Source organism: Cebus imitator, unplaced genomic scaffold (assembly GCF_001604975.1).
Source record: "Cebus imitator isolate Cc_AM_T3 unplaced genomic scaffold, Cebus_imitator-1.0 Scaffold590, whole genome shotgun sequence".
In the NCBI taxonomy this organism is placed as follows: domain Eukaryota; kingdom Metazoa; phylum Chordata; class Mammalia; order Primates; family Cebidae; genus Cebus; species Cebus imitator.
The window spans coordinates 698,613-723,041 of NW_016107905.1; the positions used below are offsets into that span (position 1 = coordinate 698,613).

Below are 24,429 nucleotides of genomic sequence, written 5' to 3' on the forward strand. Positions count from 1 at the left end.
TCAAGCAAACCTGCCACCTTGGCCTCCTGAGTAGTTGGGACTATAGGCACCTGCCACCACACTTGGTTAATTTTTAAATTTTTGTAGAGATGGGGTCTTGCTATGTTGCCCAGGCTGGTCTTGAACTTCTGGGCTCAAGCATTCCCCCCTCCTCTGCCTCCCAAAGTGCTGGGACTGCTGGAATAAGCTATGGCACCAGGCCAAGATATGTTTAAGTGGTCTGAGGAAGACCAGTTTGAGATTGTTGCCACTTTTGTTGTGTAGGATCTGAGCTTTCCAAAGGGGGAGGTCGTGTTCTCCAGCACAGCAGGAAATTTCTTCTCTCTGTCCTCCCATGGTTCACACCAGAGGCAACCATTTCAAAAACAGTCCTTTTCTCCAGCAGATCTGCAAGTTTCATGGGCTTTGTTAGCTTTGTCCCTCCTTGCCTGTCATCAAGAAAAAAGCCACAACCCTTGGTTGAGGCCATGTCAACATGTCTCCCTTCCCCAGTCTCTCTCCTGCCTATTAGGGCCCAGCATTCCTACCTGATGGGACATGTGTCTGCAACTGTTTTCCAGTGGCAGAGAAGACATCTATCACTGAAATAAGCAGTCTTTCCTTCAAATTTTTTTGTTTTTTTTGAGACAGAGTCTTGCTCTGTCACCCAGACTGGAGCGCAATGGTGCAATCTTGGCTCATGGCAACCTCTGCCTCCCGGCTCATGTTTCTCCTGCCTCGGCTTCCTGAGTAGCTGAGACTACAGGCACTCGCAACCACACTCAGCTAATTTTTTGGTACTTTTAGTAGAGAGAGGGTTTCACCGTGTTGGCCAGGCTGGTCTCGAACTCCTGACCTCAGGTGATCCACCTGCCTCATCCTCCCAAAGTGCTAGGATTACAGTGTGAGTCACTGCATCTGGGCTTCTCCTATTTTTTCTTTTGAAACAGCATCTCACTTTGTCACCCAGGCTAGAGTGTAGTGGCGTGATCAGTCACTGCAACCTCGACCTCCTGGGCTCCAGTGATTCTTCCACCTCAGCCTCCCAACTAGCTGGGGCTAAAGGTGCATACCACCATGTCCAGCTGTTTTATTTTTCTCAGTAGAGTTGGGGTCTATGTCGCCTAGGGTAGTCTCAAACTTCTGGGCTCAGGTGATCCTCCCTCCTTGGCCTCCTAAAGTGTTGGGGATTAGAGGTGTGAGCCACTGCACCTGGCTCCTTCTATTTTTTTCTTATGGAACAACCCTACTGTGTTGTGAACTTTTTTATGCTCTGCAGAGCTTAAATTCCTCCTCCCCGCCCACCATGATGGGTATGTCCCATTCCAAAGTGAAAAGTGTGCCATTTCCCTGCCTTGAAATTACAACTTCTCTGAAGGTCACTGGTCAGAGCAGACTCTGAAAGGCAGAGGGCAGGTGGCAACATATGTGAGGGCCTGGTGAAGAGGGCCTGGAGAGACACAGGCCATGTCTGATGGGGCAGGAATGGCATGGGGCAGGGGCTCACCCCAGCGGAACTACCTGTTTGAAGTGAATCCTGGCTGCACCTTGGACAAGTTCCTTTGGTCTTCATGCCTCCATTTCACCCTATGTGGCATATGCACCCACCTGGTAGCATCGCTGTGTGGATTCCATGAGTTTATGCCCACGATGTACTCAGAGCTATGCCTGGCACACAGTAAGTGTTAATAAGTATCAGCTATTGTTACATTACTTTTAAAAGTTGGTAAAGTGCTCGATTAATGGCAGGCTTCTTCCCATCACCTTTTCAACTAACAGCCAGTGATATTTGTGCAGACTTCCTGAAGACTGGTCTAGATCTGTCTTCTGGGCTCTAGATGTGATACCCAACTGCCTGGTGGATATCTCCATTTGGGATGTCACACACCTCCAACTCAGCATGTCCCAAACTAAGCCCATCATTCCCGTCTCCAAACTGTTGCTTCCACTTCCCTGTCTCAGAATGGTGCTCCTATTCATCCAGCTGCTCAAATCAGAGACTGGGTAATCTTAACACCCTTTTCTCACTCACATCCAGTCAGCCACCAAATCATGACTCTACTTTCTTAACAAATATCTCTTGAATCCACCAACTTCTCTCCATTGCTACTGCCATCGCCCTACTGGAAACCATCATCTCTCTCTTAGGCAAGGCCAATGACTTTTTACATGGTCACTGTACACAGTGTATTTCATCCTTCTAAATCCATTCTTCTTAAACAGATAAAGAGCTTCCAAAGGAAAAAAAGCAGATATTACTAAGTCACCCTGTTACTTAAAGTCGTTAAGTTTCCTATTGCCCTTAGGATGAAATGCAAACTTCCTAACTTGGCTGGTGGAAGCCTCCTCAGTCTGGTCCCTGCCTAACTCCTCTGCCTCATTTGGAGCCACTCTTCCCTCAGCCCTCCCGGGGCAGCAGCACCACACCCTTTGGCTGCTTAAACGGGATGTGTTTTCTGCCTCCTGTGCTCCTACACACAGGCAGGGTCCTGCCCCTTACTCACTGTACTGGCCTTTCCCCTCTCAGCTTAAGTTTCTTTTCATCCGAGAGGCATTTTTTGACTACCCCCATCACACCTCATACGCCCCCAATCATAACAATCACTGCACCTTTAGTCACTGCCTGCTCTGCCCCTGACATTCCACGCAGGCCCAAACCACAATGTCTCGTTCACTGCTGCATCTTACTTTGAGCACAGTAGTTGGCACACTGAGAGCACTTTAACAAGAAAGGAGGCAATATGCTTCCACCTGCTTGTGGTCTTTCTTCCTTGTCCCATAGCCCACCTCCCCATCCCAGCTCCCCCACCTCTTGCCAGGCAACCCACCCTGCAGAGCCAGTGCCTCATCCCTTCATCACCTCCTGCCCAGACACGCTCTCTTCAACCTAAGGTTTCCACAAAAACTTTCAGGAAGGATCGCATCTCCCACAACTGCCTTCATAAGAACTTTTTTTTTTTTTTTTTAATTATTTAGAAATGCAGTTATATACATAGAACAATTAAAATTAAATTAAACTTTGTACAAATATTAAAATACTATCTTCACACCCACTGCAATGTACAGGATACCAAAAAATATATATATAAAATAAAATAAAGCAAACCCAACTGATTGAGTGACATCCTGCACAGAGTCGATTATGAATGTGTTGTTTTAAACCATTACATGAGTACCATTCCGCAAAGGATTCCATAGTGGTGCGATAACCTGAAGAAGCCAGGGCAGGGCGTGGGGACTGCCACATAGCCCGTGTACATCTCTCCTTCCTTGGCAATTGAGTGCTTTGCCCCTGTATCCCCTTCTGCTAGCTCTGCTGCTTGGCAGAGGGGCTCAACCTTGGGGTTTTCATTCACAATTCTACTAGGGTTTCAACTGGAAATTAAGAGTCACTTCCCAGCAAAGTGGGGCCTGCCACCTTTTCCACTCTAGGGAACCAGCAACTACACCATTCAGACCAAACAGGCCAAGCAAAATATTCTCCAAGTCCCTCCTTGGGGCATCAGTAATGACTATCCCTATTCTGAGAGCCAAGAGACCCAGCAGGTCCCATAAGAGAAGCTCCCAGCCTCACTCACTGTCCTTGGCAAGCACATCTGCATTAAGCTGTGAAGCCTGCATGCTGCTTCCCTGCTAGGCCTTTTTTTTTATTTTGGGGGTGAGGAGCAAGGATGCAGAAATGTTTGCAGCATATTTCATTCTCTATGCAAGGATATTCCTTGGAAATGGAGGCAACATTGTTATGTGGGAAGCAAGGGGTTTGAGAGCTCAGCTGAAACTGGGAGGGAAAGGGCTAAGGGCTATCTATTCCCATGCCACCACCCATGAAGCAGGAAGAGTATATACCTTTGTCTGAATTTCCATTTGGCTTCTCCACTGCACTTTAAAGCTGGGGGTAGGAGGAGGAGGGCAAGATGAATGGGAAAGAAAGTATTAGTTTTAAGATCTGTTTGCAAATGGAGTGCTTCTATTTATAGAATGTACATTGAAATGCCTTATAAAATCAAACAAACTTGTAAAGTGGCCAGGACTCAGTCCATTTCACAGTTCACATCCAGTGAAACAGGAACACAGCACATAAAATACAGAAATGGCAAAAGATAGAGCCTACCTGCTAAACTAAGGCATAGAAGGGACGGATATTTTAAGTGATTTTTCACCACATTCTGGCCCTTGAAAGTCATTAGAATGTGACTACAAGTCACTAGGATATTAAATCTGCATTGAGTCAGCTCAAGTGTGCAAAAACAAACAAAAAACCAAAAACTCTTTTAAATGTCCTTTGGTGCTGGCCATTCTCCTGCATCAGCCTCCTGCTAATGCCCTAGAGGTGAGCCCAGGAAAGCAGGGCGGTGGCTGGTTTCTTCCCATCTGCTCTGGGCTCCTCAGGCACCCTCTCTTCTAACAGCCTGCCACCTGCTGCTGCCCTTGTCTCTCAGCCAGGCCCCACCTCAAGGCAGCTGTGGAGTCCCTAATCCCTCAGTAGGGACAAAGCCCAGAAGCCCTAGAAACAGCAGCACATGGCTGATGGTTGAGAAACTGTTTTGGAGGAAAGAGAAATAACGGGGGGTAGAAGCTCTCATAGACTTCAGCAGCGAGGGGAGAATGAGCTCCTGCACTCACAGGCCCAGGAGCCTCTGGGAAGCGGGCCTCATCAAAGCCGGTGACAAGAGGGAGGGGAGGAGACGAGAGGGGAGCCAAGGCTCCCATTGTTCTGATTTCTTCCTTTCCTACCAGGTGGGCAAGCCTGGGCTTGCTCTCCTCAGTGTTGTTAGCGGAGGGCAAGGCAGAAAGAGGCTTCAGGAGAAGGAAGGCTTTTCATTTTACCAGGGATCAAGCTGGTCATCTATGCAGAGGAATAAACCCCAAACAAAAAGTGCAATCTGTTAAGGGGAAGAAAACCCCAGAGTAATAGATAGAAAAAGGTAAGATCTTCCATTTTAAAAACCATTCTAGAATAGAATTCAGGTTTTGAAACAGTGGAAAATAAAAGCTGAAGTCTCAGGAGTGAGACTTCGGATTACCACCCCTCCCCTATTTGTCCCTGCTTTCTTTTTTTGGAGGAAGACAAGGGCACCGCTGTGGGTGTGGTAAGGCAACTGGGGCCATTAGGGACACCCCTCCAGGTGGGCCCATGCTAGTCTCATCTGCCTTCTAGTTCTAGCACATTCTCCAGCCAGCTCCCTACCTAACTATGCTTTCCTGGACTCGGCAGAGCAGATGAGGGCTCCTGGGGAAGGGGGAGGTGTGAGAGTGGCCAACAGGCACAGCAGGCACTGCCCTTACCCTGAGAGGAAGGAAGGAAGACTACAAGTGGCAGCAAGAGGCCAGGGAATGACCAGGTGGTAAAGTGCGTATGTAAGCGCAGAGGCAGGAGGCAAGAGGGTAACAGGCTGGGAGAAGACGACTCCCCTCATCTTCCAGGCCATCCATGCCTGGAGCCAACCCTGTTAAGTAAGGTACTGAAAACATACTGGGCTTTTTATTTTTACTACCCCCAAGCAGAGAGGCTTAGGGGAGGGGCAGACATGCAGGACAGGGTCTGCTTCGAAGTTTCCCAGCCACAGTGCTTCCAAACATTTTATAAAAAGTGAAAACAAACATTCCTTACTGCTGCGTCTGTCTTCTGAAGATGACAGCAGCTGGCAGAGCTTGTCCACCCCAGCCTAGTTAGCATTCAACACATGGCTACGGGAGAGCGTCCCTCATCAGGGGGCTCCAACCCCCAGGCCCTGTACTCTAGACTGCTCCACACCCCTCTGCCCACCTCAGGCCAGTAAGGACGGGGTGCACATGTACTTGTTTCTCAGCCCTTCCCCCAGGGGGTCAGGGAAGGCAAGGAATTGCTTGTCAGCTGTGACATGCAAGGAGTGGCAGGGAAGGGCAGAAGTAGGAAAAGCAGCAGCACAGCAAGCAGCAGGCCACTTTCTGGGCACAGTTACTAAGGCACGTGACCAGGGAGAGGCGGATCCTCAGGACCGGGCTGAAGCTGCCTGCAGCCACCCGGGGACTCGGTCTGTGCCTCTCGGCCTCCCCTCCATCACCACAAACCCAGAAAGGGGCAACCTGCCCAGACTGCCAGTGACCAGATGGGCACTCCATGGCATCTTAACAACTCTCCTGCCCCAGGCCCCTGTGGGCAGCAAGAAAGCCAGAGTGATCTGGGATAAAACCCAGGAGGCAGCATGCAACTTCCCCTTATACTCCAGGGAACCAGAAAAAAGACAAGGCCAGGAAGGCCGATGCTGGAAGCAGGAAGTGAGAACTTGCATATTAGGAAGACAATCATTATCAGCCACTTTCCTTCCCTCCCTTGGGATCTTCTGGATGCTTCTTGGAAACTGTCAACTCAACGGCCCTGTACCTCTGGGCCAGATGGCTGGGTCCTGGGCCAGCTTGGGCATGATTTTACAAATCTATCCTTGGCCAAGGAAATGTGCCACCAGTGTCAATCCAGGGCAAGCCCAGGAACCACACTCTCACCCCAATTAGAGCCACTTCTGCCATTCCTGACTCAAGAGCTCTCACACTTGGATCTGCTCCTGCAAAGGTCAGCAGGGGCAGCCCTCAAAGGAAATAGGCCAGACTCAGGCCCAGCCCCCTGTGTCGCAGGGGACAGCAGTGCAGCCACTAAGGCTTGTGGATAGCAACAAGCCTGCATGACAGGGAAACTGGACAGGGTGGGGGAAAGGCACAAGTAAACACAGCAGCACTCAGGCCCACAGGAGCTGATGGGGGCTGCTGCCAAAGAGCTGGCTGGAGGGGACCCAGAGGCTTTGGAAAAGGGAGGGTTCAATCCAGCACATTCAAATATGTCTCGACAGATGGGTAGGCTGGGCCAGGCAAAGAGCCAGCTCTTCCAGCTGTCCAACAGGCAGATGGCGAGAATCTTCCTTGAGTTTCCAGCAAGGTGGGCCTACAGGGCCCTCAGAGATACACAGATACACAGGTGGCAGCTCAGGTATCCAGGTAAGGTGGCTGGAGAGTACAGGGTGCTCAATCCCACAGGGAGAGGGAGGAAGGGCTGAGAGAACCTCGCAGAGAGGAAAGGCTGGCCGCTGCCCTCATGCTTCTTTCAACAGTGGAATATCTGCGGGAAGACCAGAAGGAAAGCACAGTGGTTACCTCGTGTGGGTCTCTTACAGCACTCTCAATCCCCCTGCAAATTAGGGGCTATCCCACCTAGCCCTTATTTAAAGAAAGTAAATGTCCCACTCTTGAGGAGTTTCTAGCTTATCTTTCCCACTGCCTGTGTGAAAAGCTTGGAATGTTCAGTCGCTGTCCTCTCTGCCTTAGCTCTGTTGGTCTAGTCACTTCCCTTTCTCTCCTAATCCCACCCTATGAGGCTACAAAGCCCTGTTAAGTCCTACTGCCTCCTAAAGCCATCTGCCAGTTATGTGACTTTGGATAAATCACTTCCTCTGTTTTTGGTTTCAGCTTCTTCATATGCTCACGAGCCTCAAGCTCTCAACTTCCTAGGGTATTATCAGTCCCAAACAGCTCAGGCAAGGACCTCACTGACTTAATGTGTCTTGTTTTCTGAACCCCTCATTTTGACAAAGACACTACAATTCCTGGTTCTATTACTTCTTGAGTATAGGCTCCATCATCTTCCCAAATGGCTGATATTCCACGGAGGAAGATAGCATATTTCATATTTCTCTGTATCACCCCTGAAACCTAAAGATGGGCTCTCAAAATGCTTGTTCAATACACAAAACAAAGCTAGGTAGCATGGAAGAGGAGGACCTCACCTTGGCTCCTTGGGAGGATAAGGGCCATGATATACACTTAAACACATCTCACAATATGTGTCCATGGAGTTACTGGCTTCCACATTCAAACCTGGGTCAACTATTTAATGGCCAACCAAGAAAAAGGAAGGCAAGCTGTTGATAACCAGGAAGCTCCATAAACTTGATGTGCCTTCAATAATTTCCAACTTCTTTGCTTCTGTGACCGTGAATGGCCTCAGAGTCTCCAAACTATCAGAATTCACAGGCAACAGTGAAAAGTCTCATTATAGAAAGCCCAAAGCCCTACTCAGCACTGTGAGGGTGAAATTCTATTTTGTAGGCAAATAACCCAGGTACTATCTTTTTTTTTGCTAAAAATATACTAATTATTAGAGAGGCTCACAGTCCTTCCTCACTCCCAGCAAGGACCCTAAGCAGCTAAAAATTCATGTTCAGCTCAGACCACTTACCATCTGTGTACTCCTCTGACGTGAGGGATAAAAGGCTTTGTATGTCACTGTTCTCTGAATCTGCGGCTTCTTTGTGTGCCAGTTGGCGGTTCCCTGAGCCGGCCACCCAGGAAGAGGTGGTTGCCTGATGCACCATCACAGTCTCTGAGCCCCGAGAGCCCCAGGCTTCACATAGTCCAGACTGGCCTGGGGCCTCATCCTCTCCACCTGCAGAAGAGCAGGCCCCCTGGTCCTGCGGCTGTTGCTCCCTTGGCACACTCCTTCCACTGGGCCCAGACCCTTCTGACAGCACAATCTGTACTCTGGGATCAGCGGGTGGCACACAGTGACCAGAGCTCCCATAAACAGCCTCCTCGTATGATGGTAGTGCAACCTGGACTCCATCCACCATGATGGAGACCTGGTCCCCAGATACCCCTTGGTCACGCCTGGAGTGAGGGAGGAAAAGACAAAGGATGAGCTAGAATAAACACATAGATTAACAAGTATGACAATAATAATAGCAGCAGCCATCATTTTTGAGCACTTACTATGTGCCAGGCAAAGCACTAAGAATTTTAAACACTTTATCACACTGGATTCTCACCTAAGCCCTTTCAGGTAGGAATTCACCAAGAATACAAATGAGGCTCAGAGAAGTTAATTAACTTGCCCACAACCACAAAGCTGGTAAAGGATGGAGCTAGGATTTGAATCCAGTTCCATCACCCTGCAAAAATGGGGTAGACAGGCACCTGGCCCTCTGGTCCTGTGGGAAAACTAGGAGCCTAGAGACCTAGAAATAAAAGCATTCATTCAGCACAGCTAAGATAAGAAAGTGAGAGAATGACAGTGGCATGTATCTGTGAATAAACTAAAAACCACTTCACTGTACACATTAAATAGGTAAACTGTATGGTATGTGGAATACATTTCAATAAAGCTGTTAAAAAAAACAGGGAAGAACTGTGGTCTTAAAAGTGGGATACTGGACTAGAAATCACAAGAATTTTGTTCTGACTCAGCCACACTGATTTTTTTTTTTTTTTTTTTTTTTTTTTGTCAATTTTGCTCAGGCTGGTCTGGAACTCCTGAGCTCAAGCAATCCACCCACCTTGGCCTCCCCAAATTCTGAGATCATAGGCTACACTAAAGTTATTTCTAAAAAACCTTTTCTTTCTTCAATAATAAGTTAACCTTAACTTACTGTAACTTTTTTACTTTGTCAACTTTAAAAAAAATTAGAACACAAATACAGAAAAGAACACAAGAAAAATCTATATACATCTAGCTGATTTACTCCAAAAGTAACACTGGTATAAAACCCCTACATAAGCCGAGAAAAAGAACACTGCCCAGACCCTAGACCTGTTGCACCTGTCCCAAAATCACTCCCACTGCCTCGCCACAAAAAGTAACCACTATCCAGACTTTCATGGAAATCATTTCTTTGCTTTTTATTTTAATAGCTCTACTACCTAAACATGAATCCTTCAACACTATGGTTTAGTTTTGCATATATATATATTTTTTTCTTTGAAAAACACTGTTTTATACACACACATATACACATACACACACACGCACACGTAATTTTTTTTTTTTAATAAAATATTGTTTTTCTTTTGAAACAGGGTCTTATTCTGCTGTCCAGGCTGGAGTGCAGCAGTGTGACCATGACCCACTGCAGTCTCAACATTCTGGGCTCAGGTGATCCTCCCACCTCAGCCTCCCAAGTACCTGGGACTAAGGCATATACCACCACAACTGGCCAATTTTTTTGTAGAGATGGAGTTTCACCATGTTGCCCAGGCTGGCCTTGAACTCCTGGGCTCAGGCAATCCTCCTACTCCCCCTCCCAAAGGATTACAGGTGTGAGCCACCATGCCCAGACAGTTGTGCATATTTTTAATCTTTATCTGAATGGGATACACAGTAAATTTGTGAGAGTACATAGCTGTCTCTGGATTCTTTTACTCAACATCATACATGTGAGACATATTCATGCAGATTCCTTTTTTGGGGATCACTTTTGTTATACACATAAACATGCCTTTTTTTTTTTTCCCTGAACTACATTATCAGATCCCAGAAATTTAACACTGGTGTAATATAATGACACAAATTTTCCTAGCTATCCAAAAATATATCCACTTCAACTGTGGTCTTCTTTGTTTTCACCCAAGACCCAATTAAGTATCACACATTGCATTTAATTGTCCTCTTTTATCTCATTTAATCTGTTAAACAGTCCACTATAGTCTTTCTTTCATGACATTGGCTTTTTTGTTGTTGTTTTTTCAAGAGTCCAGGCCAGCTGTCTCAAACAATGTCCCACAATCTGGACTTGTCTAATAGTTTCCTCAGGATTAGATTCTGGCCTNTTTTTTTTTTTTTTTTTTTTTTTGCCAAGAACACTACCTAGGTGATGCTGTGTCCTTTCAGCTCATCATATCAGGAAATATAAATGGTCTGCTGCTGGAACATATTATTGTTGCTAGATTGTTGTAAGTAGTTCTCAATTTCCTCACCTGTGTTTGGAAATAAAATCTGTGCTACCTGGTTCGAATAATGTATACTCTGTGAGGAGAGAAGCAGTAGAGGTTTTTGGAAGGAAGGGAAAGTTTGATGGGAGCACTCTGGGAGGCTGAGGTAGGCAGGATTGCTTGAGACCAAGAGTTCAAGACTAGCCTGGGCGACATGGCAAAACCCGTATCTACAAAAATTACAAAAAAATTAGCTGAGCATGGTGGCAGATGCCTGTGGTCGCAGCTACTAGGGAGGCTGCAGTGGGAGGATCACCTGAGCCCAGAGAAGTCGAGGCTGCAGTGGGCTGTAATAATGCCACTGCACTCCAGCCTGGGTAACAGGAGCGAGACCCTGTCTCAGAAAAAGAAAAAATAGAAAGCAGTGTGTACACTAACATGTGCTTGACTTTTACTATTCAAAATGCTTTTTGGCTTAAAAAGTAATATATGTACACAGTACAAAATTTAAATGGGGTCTATAATGAAAACCAAATCTCCCCTCTACTCAAATCAAGCAAAACTAGCCAATTACTTTTAACAAACTTACAAGTTAACTATAGGGAGGAAAACTCCTTAATTTAGATGAGATGCGTAACTAATCAGTTTGACTTTAGATGAAAATAACTGATTATTTCAAGTAAACAATCCCTTTCAAATCCTCTTCATCCTATTAAAGCCTTTAAAAATAACTGCTAGCGGCCGGGCGCGGTGGCTCATGCCTATAATCCCAGCACTTTGGGAGGCAGAGACGGGTGGATCACGAGGTCAAGAGATCGAGACCATCCTGGTCAACATGGTGAAACCCCGTCTCTACTAAAAATACAAAAATTAGCTGGGCATGGTGGCGCATGCCTGTAGTCCCAGCTACTTGGGAGGCTGAGGCAGAATTGCTTGAACCTGGGAGACAGTGGTTGCGGTAAGCCAAGATCACGCCATTGCACTCCAGCCTGGGTAACAAGAGCGAAACTCAGTCTCAATGAAAATAAAAAATAACTGCTAGCCTCTTCCCAAAAACAAAATAAAAGAAAGAAAATCACATATAGTACACAGAAATTAAATCTAGCCTAGTCCTTGTCTGTAAATCCAAACTTGAAACATTTTACTGAATGCAGTTTACTTTGGCCCTTTATGTTTGTGAGTTACAACAGTGACCGATGAAGGACAGTGAAGATAAGTAAAAAATGTTACACCTCAAGAAGGAATGAGGAACTGCCAGGAAGGACAAAGCAACTGCAGAAGCCACGATGGCCTGGAAGAAAAAGTCTATGGTCAGGAATCCACTCAGGGCCAGAACCATCAGCTCCGCCCTTCATGCTCCCCGTCCCTAGACAACTTGCGGCTAAAGCACTATACTGGAAAAGGAAACTGATAAAGGCGGGCAAGAAAACCCACTTCCTCTGTTTCTCCTCAGTGTGGTGCAGTGGTTCTCAATCCTAGCTGTACAGAAAAATTCAGAAGCATTTATAAAAAGTGAATGCCAGGGTTCCATTCCAAACCAAATAAATCAGAATAGGAATGGAGGCCCAAGTGCTGATGTTTGTTTTTAACTCCCCCAGGTGCCTCTATACTGCAGTCAGGACTGGGAACCAGGAGTACAGGATAGTGGCTCACAAACTTCAGTGTTCATCAAATTACCTGGACAGCCTGTTAAACAATATCACTGGGCCTCACCCCCAGAGGTCATTTGGTTAGTCCTAATAAGTTCCATGATGCCGTTACTGCTGGAACCATGCTTTGAGAACCACTGGTGTAGGGGAAATGACGTGGTTTTGGAACTGAACAGATTTCAGTACTTTTTTTTTTTTTTTCTTAAACGGGAATCTCACTCTGTTTTCCAGGCTAGAGCACAGTGGTGAAATCTCAGCTCACTGCAACCTCTGCCTCCTGGGTTCAAGCGATTCTCCTGCCTCAGCCTCTGAGTAGCTGGGACTATAAGCACCTGCCATCATGCCCAGCTAATTGTTTTGTATTTTTAATAGAGACAAGGTTTTACCATGTTGGTGAGGCTGGTCTCAAACTCCTGACCTCAGGTGATCCGCCCACTTCGCCCTCCCAAAGTGCTAGGATTACAGGTGTGAGCCACTCTGCCCCACCTCAGTTCTGAGCTCTGCTATCACCTAGAGGTATAACCCTGAGTGAATAACTTAACCTCTCTGAGCCTCAATTTCCTCATCTGCAGTGTTCCTATGAGAATTAAGATCATGTATGCAAAGCAATAAGCACAATGCTAGGCACATCCAAGGTTTAACACATGGAAGGGCCCTCCCCGCTCCCTAAGCACACACAGACCTACAGAGTTTGGCAGGCCACCAGCGACCCTCCACCAAAGACTGGCCCCCATAGTAATGCTTGTACCTGCCTGTCTCACAGAGCACTGCCACTGGGCTTACCTGCTATGATGGAAAGACTTCAGCTTTGGCTGCAGAAGGACAAACAGCACCACGAGGAGGAGAATGAGCGCCACGGAGCTGGCAGTAGAAGCCACTATAGACAGCGTGGGGACCCCAAGTGATGTGTGGGTATCTTTGTCTACAAAAATAAGCCATCATCATCAGGATTTTGTACCCAAATACATAAAACAGCTAATGGGCCCCACAGCTGATTTTGTCAAATGCCCCTTGAATGGTGAATATAGACATCCTGCGGTCAGGGTCACTTCAGGAATAACAGCTTAGAATGACCTATGTATACACAGTCCTCCTGCAAAAGGACCACTTCCCTTTCCTGTTTCCTAAATAAAAAATTACATTCACTTCCAATCTTTGAGGTCCATCTGATACATAAACTCACTTAACCCTAGAGATTTTACCTTCATAAACCACTTGGATACCATCCTCAAAAGCAAGTTTATAAACATCGACCATTTAACTGGGTACATCATTCCACTAAGTTCTACCTATGTTCTCCCCAAGTGGCAGGATTAATTTATAGAAGCTGGGCTGTAATAAAACCTTATCCTAAGATCCACAGCTTCAGTTGTAAATCTCAGGTTGGTTCCCACCCATTTCTGGGGTGTCATGGGTTAAACATGCTCTGGTCTTGAAGCCTGAGTGGGAAGCACAAAGATGGTCATACGACACACACTTTCCTGCAAGCAGTTGGATTTTCCTGTCACACAAGACAGGAGGAAGCAGGAAGGGTGGGAGGTCTTTTGTCCAGCTAGACTGTAGCTTCATTCAAGGAAAAATGAAATGGAAGAGACACTAGAAAAGGTATTAGCATTATGCTCACTATGACAGCAGAATATGGTCAAGGGTCACCAACACTTGGCCAGGCAAACAAGAGATCTTAAACATCAAAGGGACTTTACAGAGCAGGGCAGATGCCTCAGTGGCCCAGTGAAATGTAATAGGACATGCACTAGCAATCTCAAGTATCTTCCACAAAGACATGAAGTCCCAAGGAAGGGAGGCTGCAGAGCATCATGTGGGGCTGGGCGTCACCACAGCAAAGGGTGCTCTGGAGGAAGCATGTACTACATCCTCTGAGTTAACAGAAAGCAGAACCCCAGCAGCATCCCTTTCTCATTTGCCAGACTGACCCTCGTTGAGACGGCAGCTAATCTCCATGGCTGGTTTCCACTCGCCATTCTTACACGTCAGGTATTTGTAATCGCCCTTCAACATGTAGCCTTCAGCACACAGGTATTCGATGACACTGCCCGCTGTCAGGGAGTCTCTGCAGGGCCGGGGGTGGCAGATGTAGCCACCATTCTCTGGCTCCGGTGGTAGGGGGCACACTGCAAAGACGGGGAGAGAGCAGGGGCACAGTGGTGAGGTATCCAGTAGGTGATGCAACTCTGAAGACTTCCACAGGAAACACACGAGCAGCAAAGAGTGCTTTCCTTGGAGGAGTTGTTAACCAAACCCTGGAAATTCCGATTGCCACTGACAGAGGGAAAGTATGCTGGCAACAGTGGAAATCTGGCTGGTTGCAACATTTCCCCCTTCCTCCCCACCATGCCTTAAGATAATTCCATCCATAACTGAACAATAGACTCTAAAGTCTTGAACCTATAGAGATGCAGACACAATACAGTTTTAATAAAGCCTGTAACACACACAATAAATCAGAGTGAAAGGAGGTAAAACAGTGGCCTGTTACCACTATCAATGTCAGAAAAGACTCCATAGTATAATAAAAACATGTACTCTTGGCCTGAGAAGGGATTTCTGATAAGATTCCCTGGGAGGCTTCCCAAACCCCTGTGCATCTTCCATTCTCTGACTATAGTAGTCAATGGTACCACCTGTCTCTATCCCATAACAAATCCCACATTTTCCACTGATATACAGACTGTCCTATCTTATTTGTCCTGAAAATTCTGTGAGACAGTCATCATTACTGTCCTTTGAAGATGAAGACAGTGAGGGCCACAAAAGTTAAGTTACTTTCAGCCAAGCTTACAGCAGGGTAAATAGCAGGCTTGGGATCACAGTCCAATCTTCTGGGCTCTTTCCACTAGCAGACACTGCTTCTACCCCATGAGCTGCATGGCCTTTAAAGGGTGTGGGTGTCAAGGTTACCTCCCCTTTGCCCTCTTCAAACTGCTCAGTTAAGGAGATGGCAGGCAGTGCCTAGGTGTGGTAGGCGCTGATAAGTTGCAGTAATGGTAAGTCAGAGGATCTGGAAGGTCTGAGTGGCCCTGAGGAGGAAAAGGACAGCCTCTGATTCCACTATGGACAGACACTGCAGAACTGAAGCCCCCAGGGAGTGGACTGCTTGGGTATTACCAGCCAAAACAGTAAAAGTGAGGACACAAAAGAATCACTGTTTGGAAGGTTGGGCGGGGGCAGAATGGCCAGGCACTCATGAATGTAGGAAAGACCGAAAGTTTTCCAAAGGAAATTCAATTTTTGCTGACGAATACCCTGCCCCCATCCTGAATATCACAAGGATATCTGTATGAGAATAAGAATGGTCATTTTCTTTTTCTCATTTCCTCTAACAGGCCTACAGTGACTGGGAGTGCCTGACTGTCTAAGATAAGGCACTCTCATCCACAAGATGGGCAGCCCTCACAGCCTCTCTCACCCATGCCACTTCTTTCCAATCTACAAATGGCTGTTAAGCAAGGTGACTGACAGCCAGGCTGGGGAGTAGATACCAAATGAAAAAGAGATGATGGCTCCCTACCCTCAAGTTGCTTATCACTTGAGATAGGGAAAAAAGGTACCTTTTTTTTCTTCTTTTTTCAGATGATGTCACTAAAGAAAATATGCCATTTTAAAAAGCTATTAATGAAACAAAGCTGGGGAGATGCCACAGGAATCTAGAGAAGTCTGGCAGCTTCTCTGAAACTGGGACATAAGCCCCAATAAGTCCCCCTCAGTCCCCTCTAAGGACCCAACTTGTCCCTATTCTTCTCCACCACCAGGGTCTTGAGCAAGAGGAAGACAGACACCTACACTCCTTCTGGTGCTCTTTAAACTTTGGCCAAGTAGTTCAGAGCGCTGGCCAGCCAGATTTCCAAAGAAACCTCTGTAAACTGCTTTAGCCTTTATACTTTCCCTCTTTTGTTCAGGGCGGCAGGCCTGCCACAGATCTCTCTGACTTACTCTCTGGCTCTCCTTGGACTGTATCTAATTGATTCATTTCCTCAGTGTCATTAATGCTGAGCACCCCAGGGCAGCTCCTGAAAGCAGGCAGGACCCACACACAAGTCCAATGTCCTGGGAAGGATAGTCTCAGGGGAAGAGCTGCTCATTCTAAAGTCACCCCTGCTTTCCTGGGTATCTCTTTCCATAAAGCCGACATCTCCCCAGAATCTTTGATTGGGACCCTGGAGGTCACCTAGCACTCATTTAGAAAAAAAGTGAGGCCTGCAAAGAAGTGAGTTGCAATTCAATTTAATTTCAATTCAACTAATACTTATTGATTCCAAGTAGGGGGTCACTGTGCTATGCTCTGTAAAAGGATAAAAATATAAGCACCTCAGGTCCTTGTTGCCAAATAGGGATATGACCATTAAGTGCACACAGACATTTAAAAAATCATTTTCTTTACAGCTTCTGGTTTAAGGACATTTTCTCTACTCTGAGGTTATAAACATACTCTCCAGTGTTTTCTTATAATGTTTTAGGGATTAGGTTTTTGTTATTTAAAACACTTTTACCAAAAACAAACAAAACAAACAAATGGGAAATATAAATGGTGTAAAATTTAAAAAGGGTGCAGAGTGAAAAGCAAGCCTTTCTCACGTCTCCTAATCACTTGGTTCCTCTCTCCAGAGGCACTCCACCAGTTTCTACTGCATTCTTCCAAAGATACTCTATACACAGATTTATTCTAACACATGTCAAATAATGTGATTTGTGCCACAAGAGAGGAAGTTCAAACCAGGAATGGGGGAGCCTAGGAAAGGATCTGTGAGGAAGTAGCATTTCAGACCGGGCTTCACTTTATCAAGAAGGGAGGTGGCAGTTTGAAGTAAATGCACTAAAGTGGGAAAATTTAGGTTAAGCTCAGAAAACAGCAAGTAGCCCAGTTTGGCTGGATTGAATAATTTTTTAAAAGTCAAAAAAAATAACATGAAGATTGATGAAACCATCTTGTAGAGGACCTTGCTTGCAAAAGGAGATATTTATAATTATAGTCAAAGAAAAGGGGGAGCCACTGAAGGCTCTTGAGAAGGGTAGCATTATAAGAGAAGCAACTTTATAATTTGATATAAGATGGAGAGACACCTTAGATTATATCAACATTATAGCAATCCTAGTATTGATACAGGAGCTAGAAAGAAATTATTCAGGCAGATAGTGAGGGCAAGAGAGTCCTTTTTAACGAAAGGGGTTAAACATTGCCCTTTTAAGGAAAAACAGCCTCAAGATCATTTCTTTTCTAACAAAGACCAGGCTGAAAAAATCGAGCTGCAGACATAGATAAGCAAGCTGGAAGCTTACACAGGTGAATGTCAGCAGCTGTGCCAATAGAAAAGGGCTACCTGGCGGTCAGGTATGTTCAATGTGGAGGCTCCATCTTTCCTATTTTTTGTCATCATGTGTACAGTAAGGACCAGGCAATATGATGCCCACCAGGTAGAGAGCCCATCTGCACAATAAAAGATTCAGGTGGGATGGCCAGCTTCTTTTAAACTATGGCACACCTGGTCCAACCAATCTTTCGTCCCCTATGTAAATGAGACACTACCTCAGGCTCATCTATAAAACCTTCTTCATTTCACTGCAGAAGTGGCAACCATTTTCTCCAAGACTCCTCTCTGGGCAGAGAGCTCTTCTCTTTCTTTTGCCTATTAAATTTCCACTCTTAACCTCACTGTCGTGTGTCCACATCCTAATCTTCCTTGGCTGTGGGACAACAACCCACTTCAGTATGGGAAAATAAATTTAGCACAAAAATTATTTTATGCGTATCTATGAAGGTCACAGAAAATAAGCTTAAGTATGTCATAAGATGCTGCTTCAGATTCAAAGATGAAATAAGAAGGCCTAAAAAGAAAGGGTCAAAAAAAAAAAGGGGGGGGGGCGAGTCATTTTAAGACACTAAGAACGTTCGTGTGAAACGGCCTGGTAGAGTGGCTCATGCCTCATAGAGTGGGCTCGTCGTGTGATCCCAGCACTTTGGGAGGCCAAGGTAGGTGGATCACTTGAGGTCAGGAGTTCAAGACCAGCCTGGTCAACATGGGGAATCCCCATCTCTACTAAAAATACAAAAACTAGCCAGGTGTTGCAACACACATTTCTAACCCCAGTTAGTTAGGAGGCTGAGGCACAAGAATTGCTTGAACCCATGAGGCCGAGGTTGCAGTGAGCTGAGATTGCACCACTGTACTCCAGCCTGGGTGACAGAGACTCTGTCTTAAAAAAAGAAAAAGAAAAAAAGAACACGTGATAAAATATGATCCTCTTGACCAAGGGCAGAGTCCTGGCCAACAGCATGTGTTGAAGAGGACCCTCTCAGTGATGCCTGGGAAGAACACTAAGAAAAAGCAAAACCCACATGGCAAATAAGCTGCCCAGTGGCTTCCAGAAGCTACAGTCCTAGGCAAGAAACTGTCTTGATCTGTGCACCAGGATCATTCTCTGACAATTCCAGGTTCACAGAAGGAAGCTCCATACTTAATTCTGAGAAGACAATGAACTCAACTCATTTGGCAGTGCCACATAATTTTAAAAAGAGAAGGAGAAAGCCAGACAACTTTGGGGGGGGGGGATCAATGAATTATCTTTAGCTTCCTCTCTGTTTTCTGTCCCACAGCCACTTAGGCTTTCAGTGAGCACAGAGAGTGCACATAGTAGGTATTCAGTCAAAGTCCACCCTGGTAAAAATGCAGATGAGATGCAAAAAAGATCTAGTTGCTACTTCCACCACCTCCAACCCTCAGCCTGATGGCCTCAGCCTGACACCCTCAACCGAAACCAACTGCTGAGGACCCTCATCTGCCCTTCTAAGGGTTTCCTGCTTTTGTTGGTTTGCAGGCCAGACTTTCAGGAGGCAAATTAAAACAAAACAAACTTACAACATTCCCAAACAAGCAAAGCAAAATAAGCTCCAGGAAAGCACCCTCAGGGTCAAAGCATTCAATTTAACAAACAGAACAAATACTTGAGCCCCTTCAAAACAAGGTGTTAGAAGTACAGAATACAAAGATCAGTGTGACATGCATGCGCCTCAAAGAAATTAGGGTTGTGTAGGGGGAGGTTACATTTAAATTATCTATAGTGCATTTGTTCGTTTGTTTGAGACAAAGTATCACCCTGCAGCCCAGGCTGGAGTGCAGTGGGGATCTCTACTCCCTGCAACCTCCGCCTCATGGGTTCAAGCTATTCTCCTGCCTCAGCCTCCTGAGTAGCTGGGATTACAGGTGTGCACCACCAAGTCCAGCTAACTTTTACATTTTTAGTAGAGATGGGGTTTCACCACGTTGGGCAGGCTGGTCTTGAACTCCTGACCTCAAGTGATCCACCTGCCTCAGCCTCCCAAAGTGCTAGGATTACATGACCAGCCCCATTACTTTCCCAATATACTTGCTTTCACTTTATGGACTTGCCCTGAATTCTTTCTTGCGTGAGATCCAAGAATTCTCTTGGGGTCTGGATCTGGACCTCTTTGCAGTAACAGAACCATGTCCCCTGAAAAGCCTATAACCTAGAGAAGACAGGCATGATCACAGCCATCTCTATGCTAAACCAGCGAAGTGTTAAATGTGACACAAACTGCTCAAATATGAGCTTTTCTAATAGCCTGGGGTGAAGAAGAAAAAGAGTGAAAACAGAGGAGGAAGGAATGGATGGAAATCACAAACCTAGCACAGAGCTGTCCAACAGAAACATCATATGGCCACAGATGTAATTTAAAGTGTTCTAGTAGCCAATTAGGAAGATAAACAGAAAAAGGTGAAATTAATCTTAATATTTTATTTAACCCAACATATAAAAAAATACATGACTGATTACATCTCAACATGCAGTCAACATAAAAATTTACTAATGAGATATTTTGTATTCTTTTTCTCATCATAGTCTGTACAAGAGCGATTTCATCTGAATAGGGGCTGGGTAAAATAAGGCTAAGACCTACTGGGCTGCATTCCCAGGAGGTTAGGCATTCCAAGCCACAGGATAATAGGAGGTCACAGACTAAACAGGTTGCAGTAGAGAAGTTGATCAAAACCTACCAAAACCAAGATGGTGATGAAAGTGTCCTCTGGTCGTCCTCACTGCTCATTATATGCTAATTATAATGCATTAGTATTCTAAAAGACACTCCCACCAGCACCATGACAGTTTACAAATGCCTTGGCAACATCAGTAAGTTACCCTATATAGTATGAAAAGAAGAGGAACCCTCAGTTCCAGAAATTCTCAGTTTTCCCGAAAATCTCATGAATAATCTATCCCTCGTTTAGCATATAATCAAGAAATAACTATAAATATACTCAGTCCAGCAGCCCATGTCGCAGCTCTGTCTATACAGTAGCCGTTCTTTTATTCCTTTGCTTTCTTCATAAACTTGCTTTCACTTAACTCTGTGGCTTCGCCCTGAATTCTTTCTTGTGCGAGATCCAAGGACCCTCTCTTGGGGTCTGAATCAGGATCCCTTTCCAGTTACACTCATATCACATCTCAACCCAGACTAACCACATTTCAAGTTCCCCGTCACCACATGGGGCTGCCTAGTAGTGGCTATTGTAGCAGACAGCAGAGTCTCAGTTAGGAGTCCTTGGCTAGGAGTCAGAGGATAGGTCTGGGGATCTGCAAACAGAGGAAAAGGTTCAGAACCACACCACAGGGCATGAAATGTAAGGCTGAAGATGTGGAAAGAAGGCATTTAGAACGGAGGGTCTCAAAGTTGTTTAGAAAAGCACTATTTATGTGCCTGTTCTCAAAACTCTTTCTTATATACAAAGGTTATATTTCTACTTCTAGCCTTCAATGGTTTATAGAAGCAAAGAGATCCACAGAAAAAGCCAGGTCAATATAGAGAACAAAGGTGTTTAAATATATAGTTTTGTTTGTTTTGGATATATAAGGAAAATAGTAATTATTGCAGATAGTTTATTACCTGTGCCAAGTACTCTTCTGAGTTCTCTCTCTACGTGAAGCAGGTACCGTATTTTATCCACTTTATAGAATAGGACAGTAAGGCTTAGCTGAGTTGAGCGATCTGCCTCAAGCCACACATCTGTAATTAGCAGGGCTGGGTTCACCAGGAACTTTGGTTTCTAAGCTGCAAGCTTGACCACTAAGTTAAGCCTGGCCTGCTGAGGGGGGCAGGGCATCAGGAAACCTGACAGGTTCTGCTCTGTGGCTCATTTCCCCATTTGATGTGCTCAGCCTACAGCTTTGGGGACATCCAGCTACTTTGTACAGCACATAAAAGAGTCACACCCTAGTGTGAACAGCCTTTTTCAAAAGGGAGGTGATTCCCTCAAGAAAGCCTCCCAGGCAAGTTGGAATTAGAGCATTTCAGACAAATACAAAGAAAAAAAACAGGTGATCACATCTGATATGGTCAAAAGGTTTCTTCTGAAGCCGCCTAATAATAATAGCTCGTGTTCACTGACTATAGGCCAGGCACTGCCTGAGCACTTTACATGTGTAACTCATTTAAGCTTCACAAAAAACCTTCTAGAAACATACTACTGCATTACACAGATGAGCAAATTGAGCCAGGGGTTGAAATACTTGCTCAGTTTCACCCAGCAGGTGGGTGGCACAGTTAGGATTTGAACCACAAAAGGCTGTATTCCCACTTCACAGCAGTATCAGTGTGTCTTGGAGCCAGGCTTCTCTCACATCCATAATCTGACAAGGGAGCCACAGACAGGAGAGTCCAGTGACAAGGACAATCTGGGTACTGCCCGTAGACTCAGGGCGTCAGTTTCAATACATGAAGGCACTGAACCAGATTGTCTCCGAGATCTCTTCTGACATTTGCAAATTTGTCTAAAGTTGGCGGGCCTCACTACCTCTCACTACCTCCCGCAACCACTGTGGTTTTGGATAGAGAACAAGGTGTGTGGGGCTAGAGATCATCCTGTCCCTGCAGAAACTCCTGTGTCGAGACAGATTCCTGCTGTGGACTTGTGGTAAGAGCCAGAAAACAGAAAGGAGTCCCACTACTTAAGAGATATCCAGGGATGCTCTGGTCCATGGGTCTGCCCAGCTTTCTGCCTTCCTGACTCCCCACTCAAATAGTCAAGTCTAAAACAGGGTACAGTGAGAGGGAAGTGAGATGGTTTCTCATGCCATTTGCAACCTTCCTCTCCTATGAGACTGATCTTCCCAGCAGTCAGACAGGAAGCCTATTGTCCAGCCAGGATCCCTTTTCTCATGAGAACTTCCCACTCACTGGGGGAGAGCCAGTAGCTCAAGCCTTTCTCAGGGTGTGGCACCAGAGCTGGGGTGGGAGAACACAGGGAGAAACCACTCATGGCTCAGGCTACCTTCTGTTGTTCTTCTCAGGCCCCCACCACTGTTTTCCTAAGAGAGGCTCAGCCTAAGCCCACCTTTGGAAGACCAGCAACTGACAGGGGGGACAGGCTTTAGAGCCTGTCCATCTTATTTTAGGCTTGGGCCCCCTGACTTCCTCCACCTCATAGGAGATGAAAAATGCCAGCCAGGGGCCTCAGAGCCAACAAGCACTTCCTTTTATTGTCACCTGGAGTTTTCATGTTTGAGGCAGGACTCAATAAAAGAAAGTGCTTTAATTTAACCTAAGCCACTAAAGTCCTTAGTCATTCAGTAAAAAGTGCTTCTCTCCCAGCCTCGAAACCCTGGCCTGAAAGGACATGCTGGAACTCCACTCATCTTCAAGGTTCCAAGGCCACCTTCCCAGGCATGGACAGAGAGAAACCATGAGCAGCATAGGGTGGAGCTTACCAGCTTGGGTTGAGACTTAGACTGCCTGGGGTTACACACTGCTCCAACAGTTTATCCACTGGGTGGGTAGTCCTGGGGAGATCTTTCTATTCCCCAGTTTCCTCATTTGTAACATGGGAATTCAAAAGATTAATCACAACTATGTGGGTAAAGTACCTGGTAATTGGTCTGTCACACACTAAGTGTTCTATAACAGCAGCTTTATTATTCCTCTGGGTTCCCATTAACATGGTCTTCACTCCTACCTGTAACCTATCACCGTGTTGTAGCCTCTGCAGGTTTTCTCAGAGGTTGGTCCTTCTTCCATTTCCCTACTAACCACCAACCCACACACCTAAGCCATAGGACAGAGACTTGTTCTGCTTATCTTTTTTTATCCCTAGTACCTGACAAATAATCCAGCAGATAGTAGATACTTAGTAGAAAATCAATGTGACTTACAAAATTTTGTCCCCATTTCAAGACACTGCCTTTTTTTTTAAACTGCAATGAGCCACAATAGGTTTTGATTTGAGATGAGTCGGTAACAGACAACAGCAAAGAGAATCCCACTCCAGGGTACAATTTGTGTTCTCGAAACTGGTACCTAACTGTGAAAATACACTGCCTACCTAACAGAACCAGAGCCACTTGGGGTAAGAGCATGGTCTTAGGGGTCAGACAGATGAATCTGGGTGTGACCCAGGGGCCTGCTCTGCAGCCTTGTCAACTGCCGTAACTCCTCTGAGTCTCAGTCCTTAGCAGCCAATATCCATCTCCACAGGTTTTTTAGAGGACTAACAAAACTGCAAACTTGAAAGTGTCTTGTATCATGCCTGGCACATATCAGGCACTGATAAATTTTCACAAAGCAAACTAAACCCTTATCTCTGATTTTTGGAATGGGCAAAGGCTTTGGTAAAAAGAAAAAGGATTATTTCAGAAATGTCTGGATATTTGGAGAGGGGGCACACAAAAAAACAGAGCAGGATAAGCACTTTAGGGGATGTTTGCTCTCTCCTTGTTCCAGCTCCGTAATAAGCCAGCTACTTTTTCACTTCCCCTTCTCAGCAGTACAGCCCAGGCTGCTCTTGGCTGACAAATGGCCTCCATATGGCCTGTTACCCTTTCACCTCCTCTTGTTCTTGCCGCTCAGGGACCCAGGGAAACAGGCTGCCAGCTGAGACTGGGCATCCCTGCCCCTCCCACTGTTAAGACTGCTACAAAGAGGGCCAGGCCAGAGGACTACTCTCCAGCCTGCTGCTCCAGGTGCCCAGCTAGGCCACTCAGTGCCCAAAGCCACTACCACCACACTCAGTACAGTGACCTGTAGAGCTGAGCCCACAGCTGTCTCCTACCTCCACCCCCAGGATGGTAGGATGACAGTGGAGCTAGGGAGCCAGGCTATTCCATG

General features: G+C 45.9%; 1 protein-coding gene across 3 annotated transcripts in view; it reads right to left on the reverse strand.

The window, feature by feature from the left end:
- Window positions 1-2,913: 2,913 nt before the first annotated feature.
- Window positions 2,914-24,429, reverse strand: part of SUSD6 (sushi domain containing 6) — a 108,027-nt gene continuing 86,511 nt past the window's right edge. For all 3 annotated transcript variants that reach the window (XM_017516477.2, XM_017516478.2, XM_017516476.1), the window contains exons 3-6: window positions 14,234-14,431; window positions 13,083-13,221; window positions 8,186-8,613; window positions 2,914-7,069 (exon numbers count right to left, since the gene is read on the reverse strand). In XM_017516477.2, coding sequence (XP_017371966.1) covers window positions 7,044-7,069; window positions 8,186-8,613; window positions 13,083-13,221; window positions 14,234-14,431 — 791 coding nt within the window. In that variant the 3' untranslated portion in view covers window positions 2,914-7,043. The remainder of the gene's footprint in view (window positions 7,070-8,185; window positions 8,614-13,082; window positions 13,222-14,233; window positions 14,432-24,429) is intronic.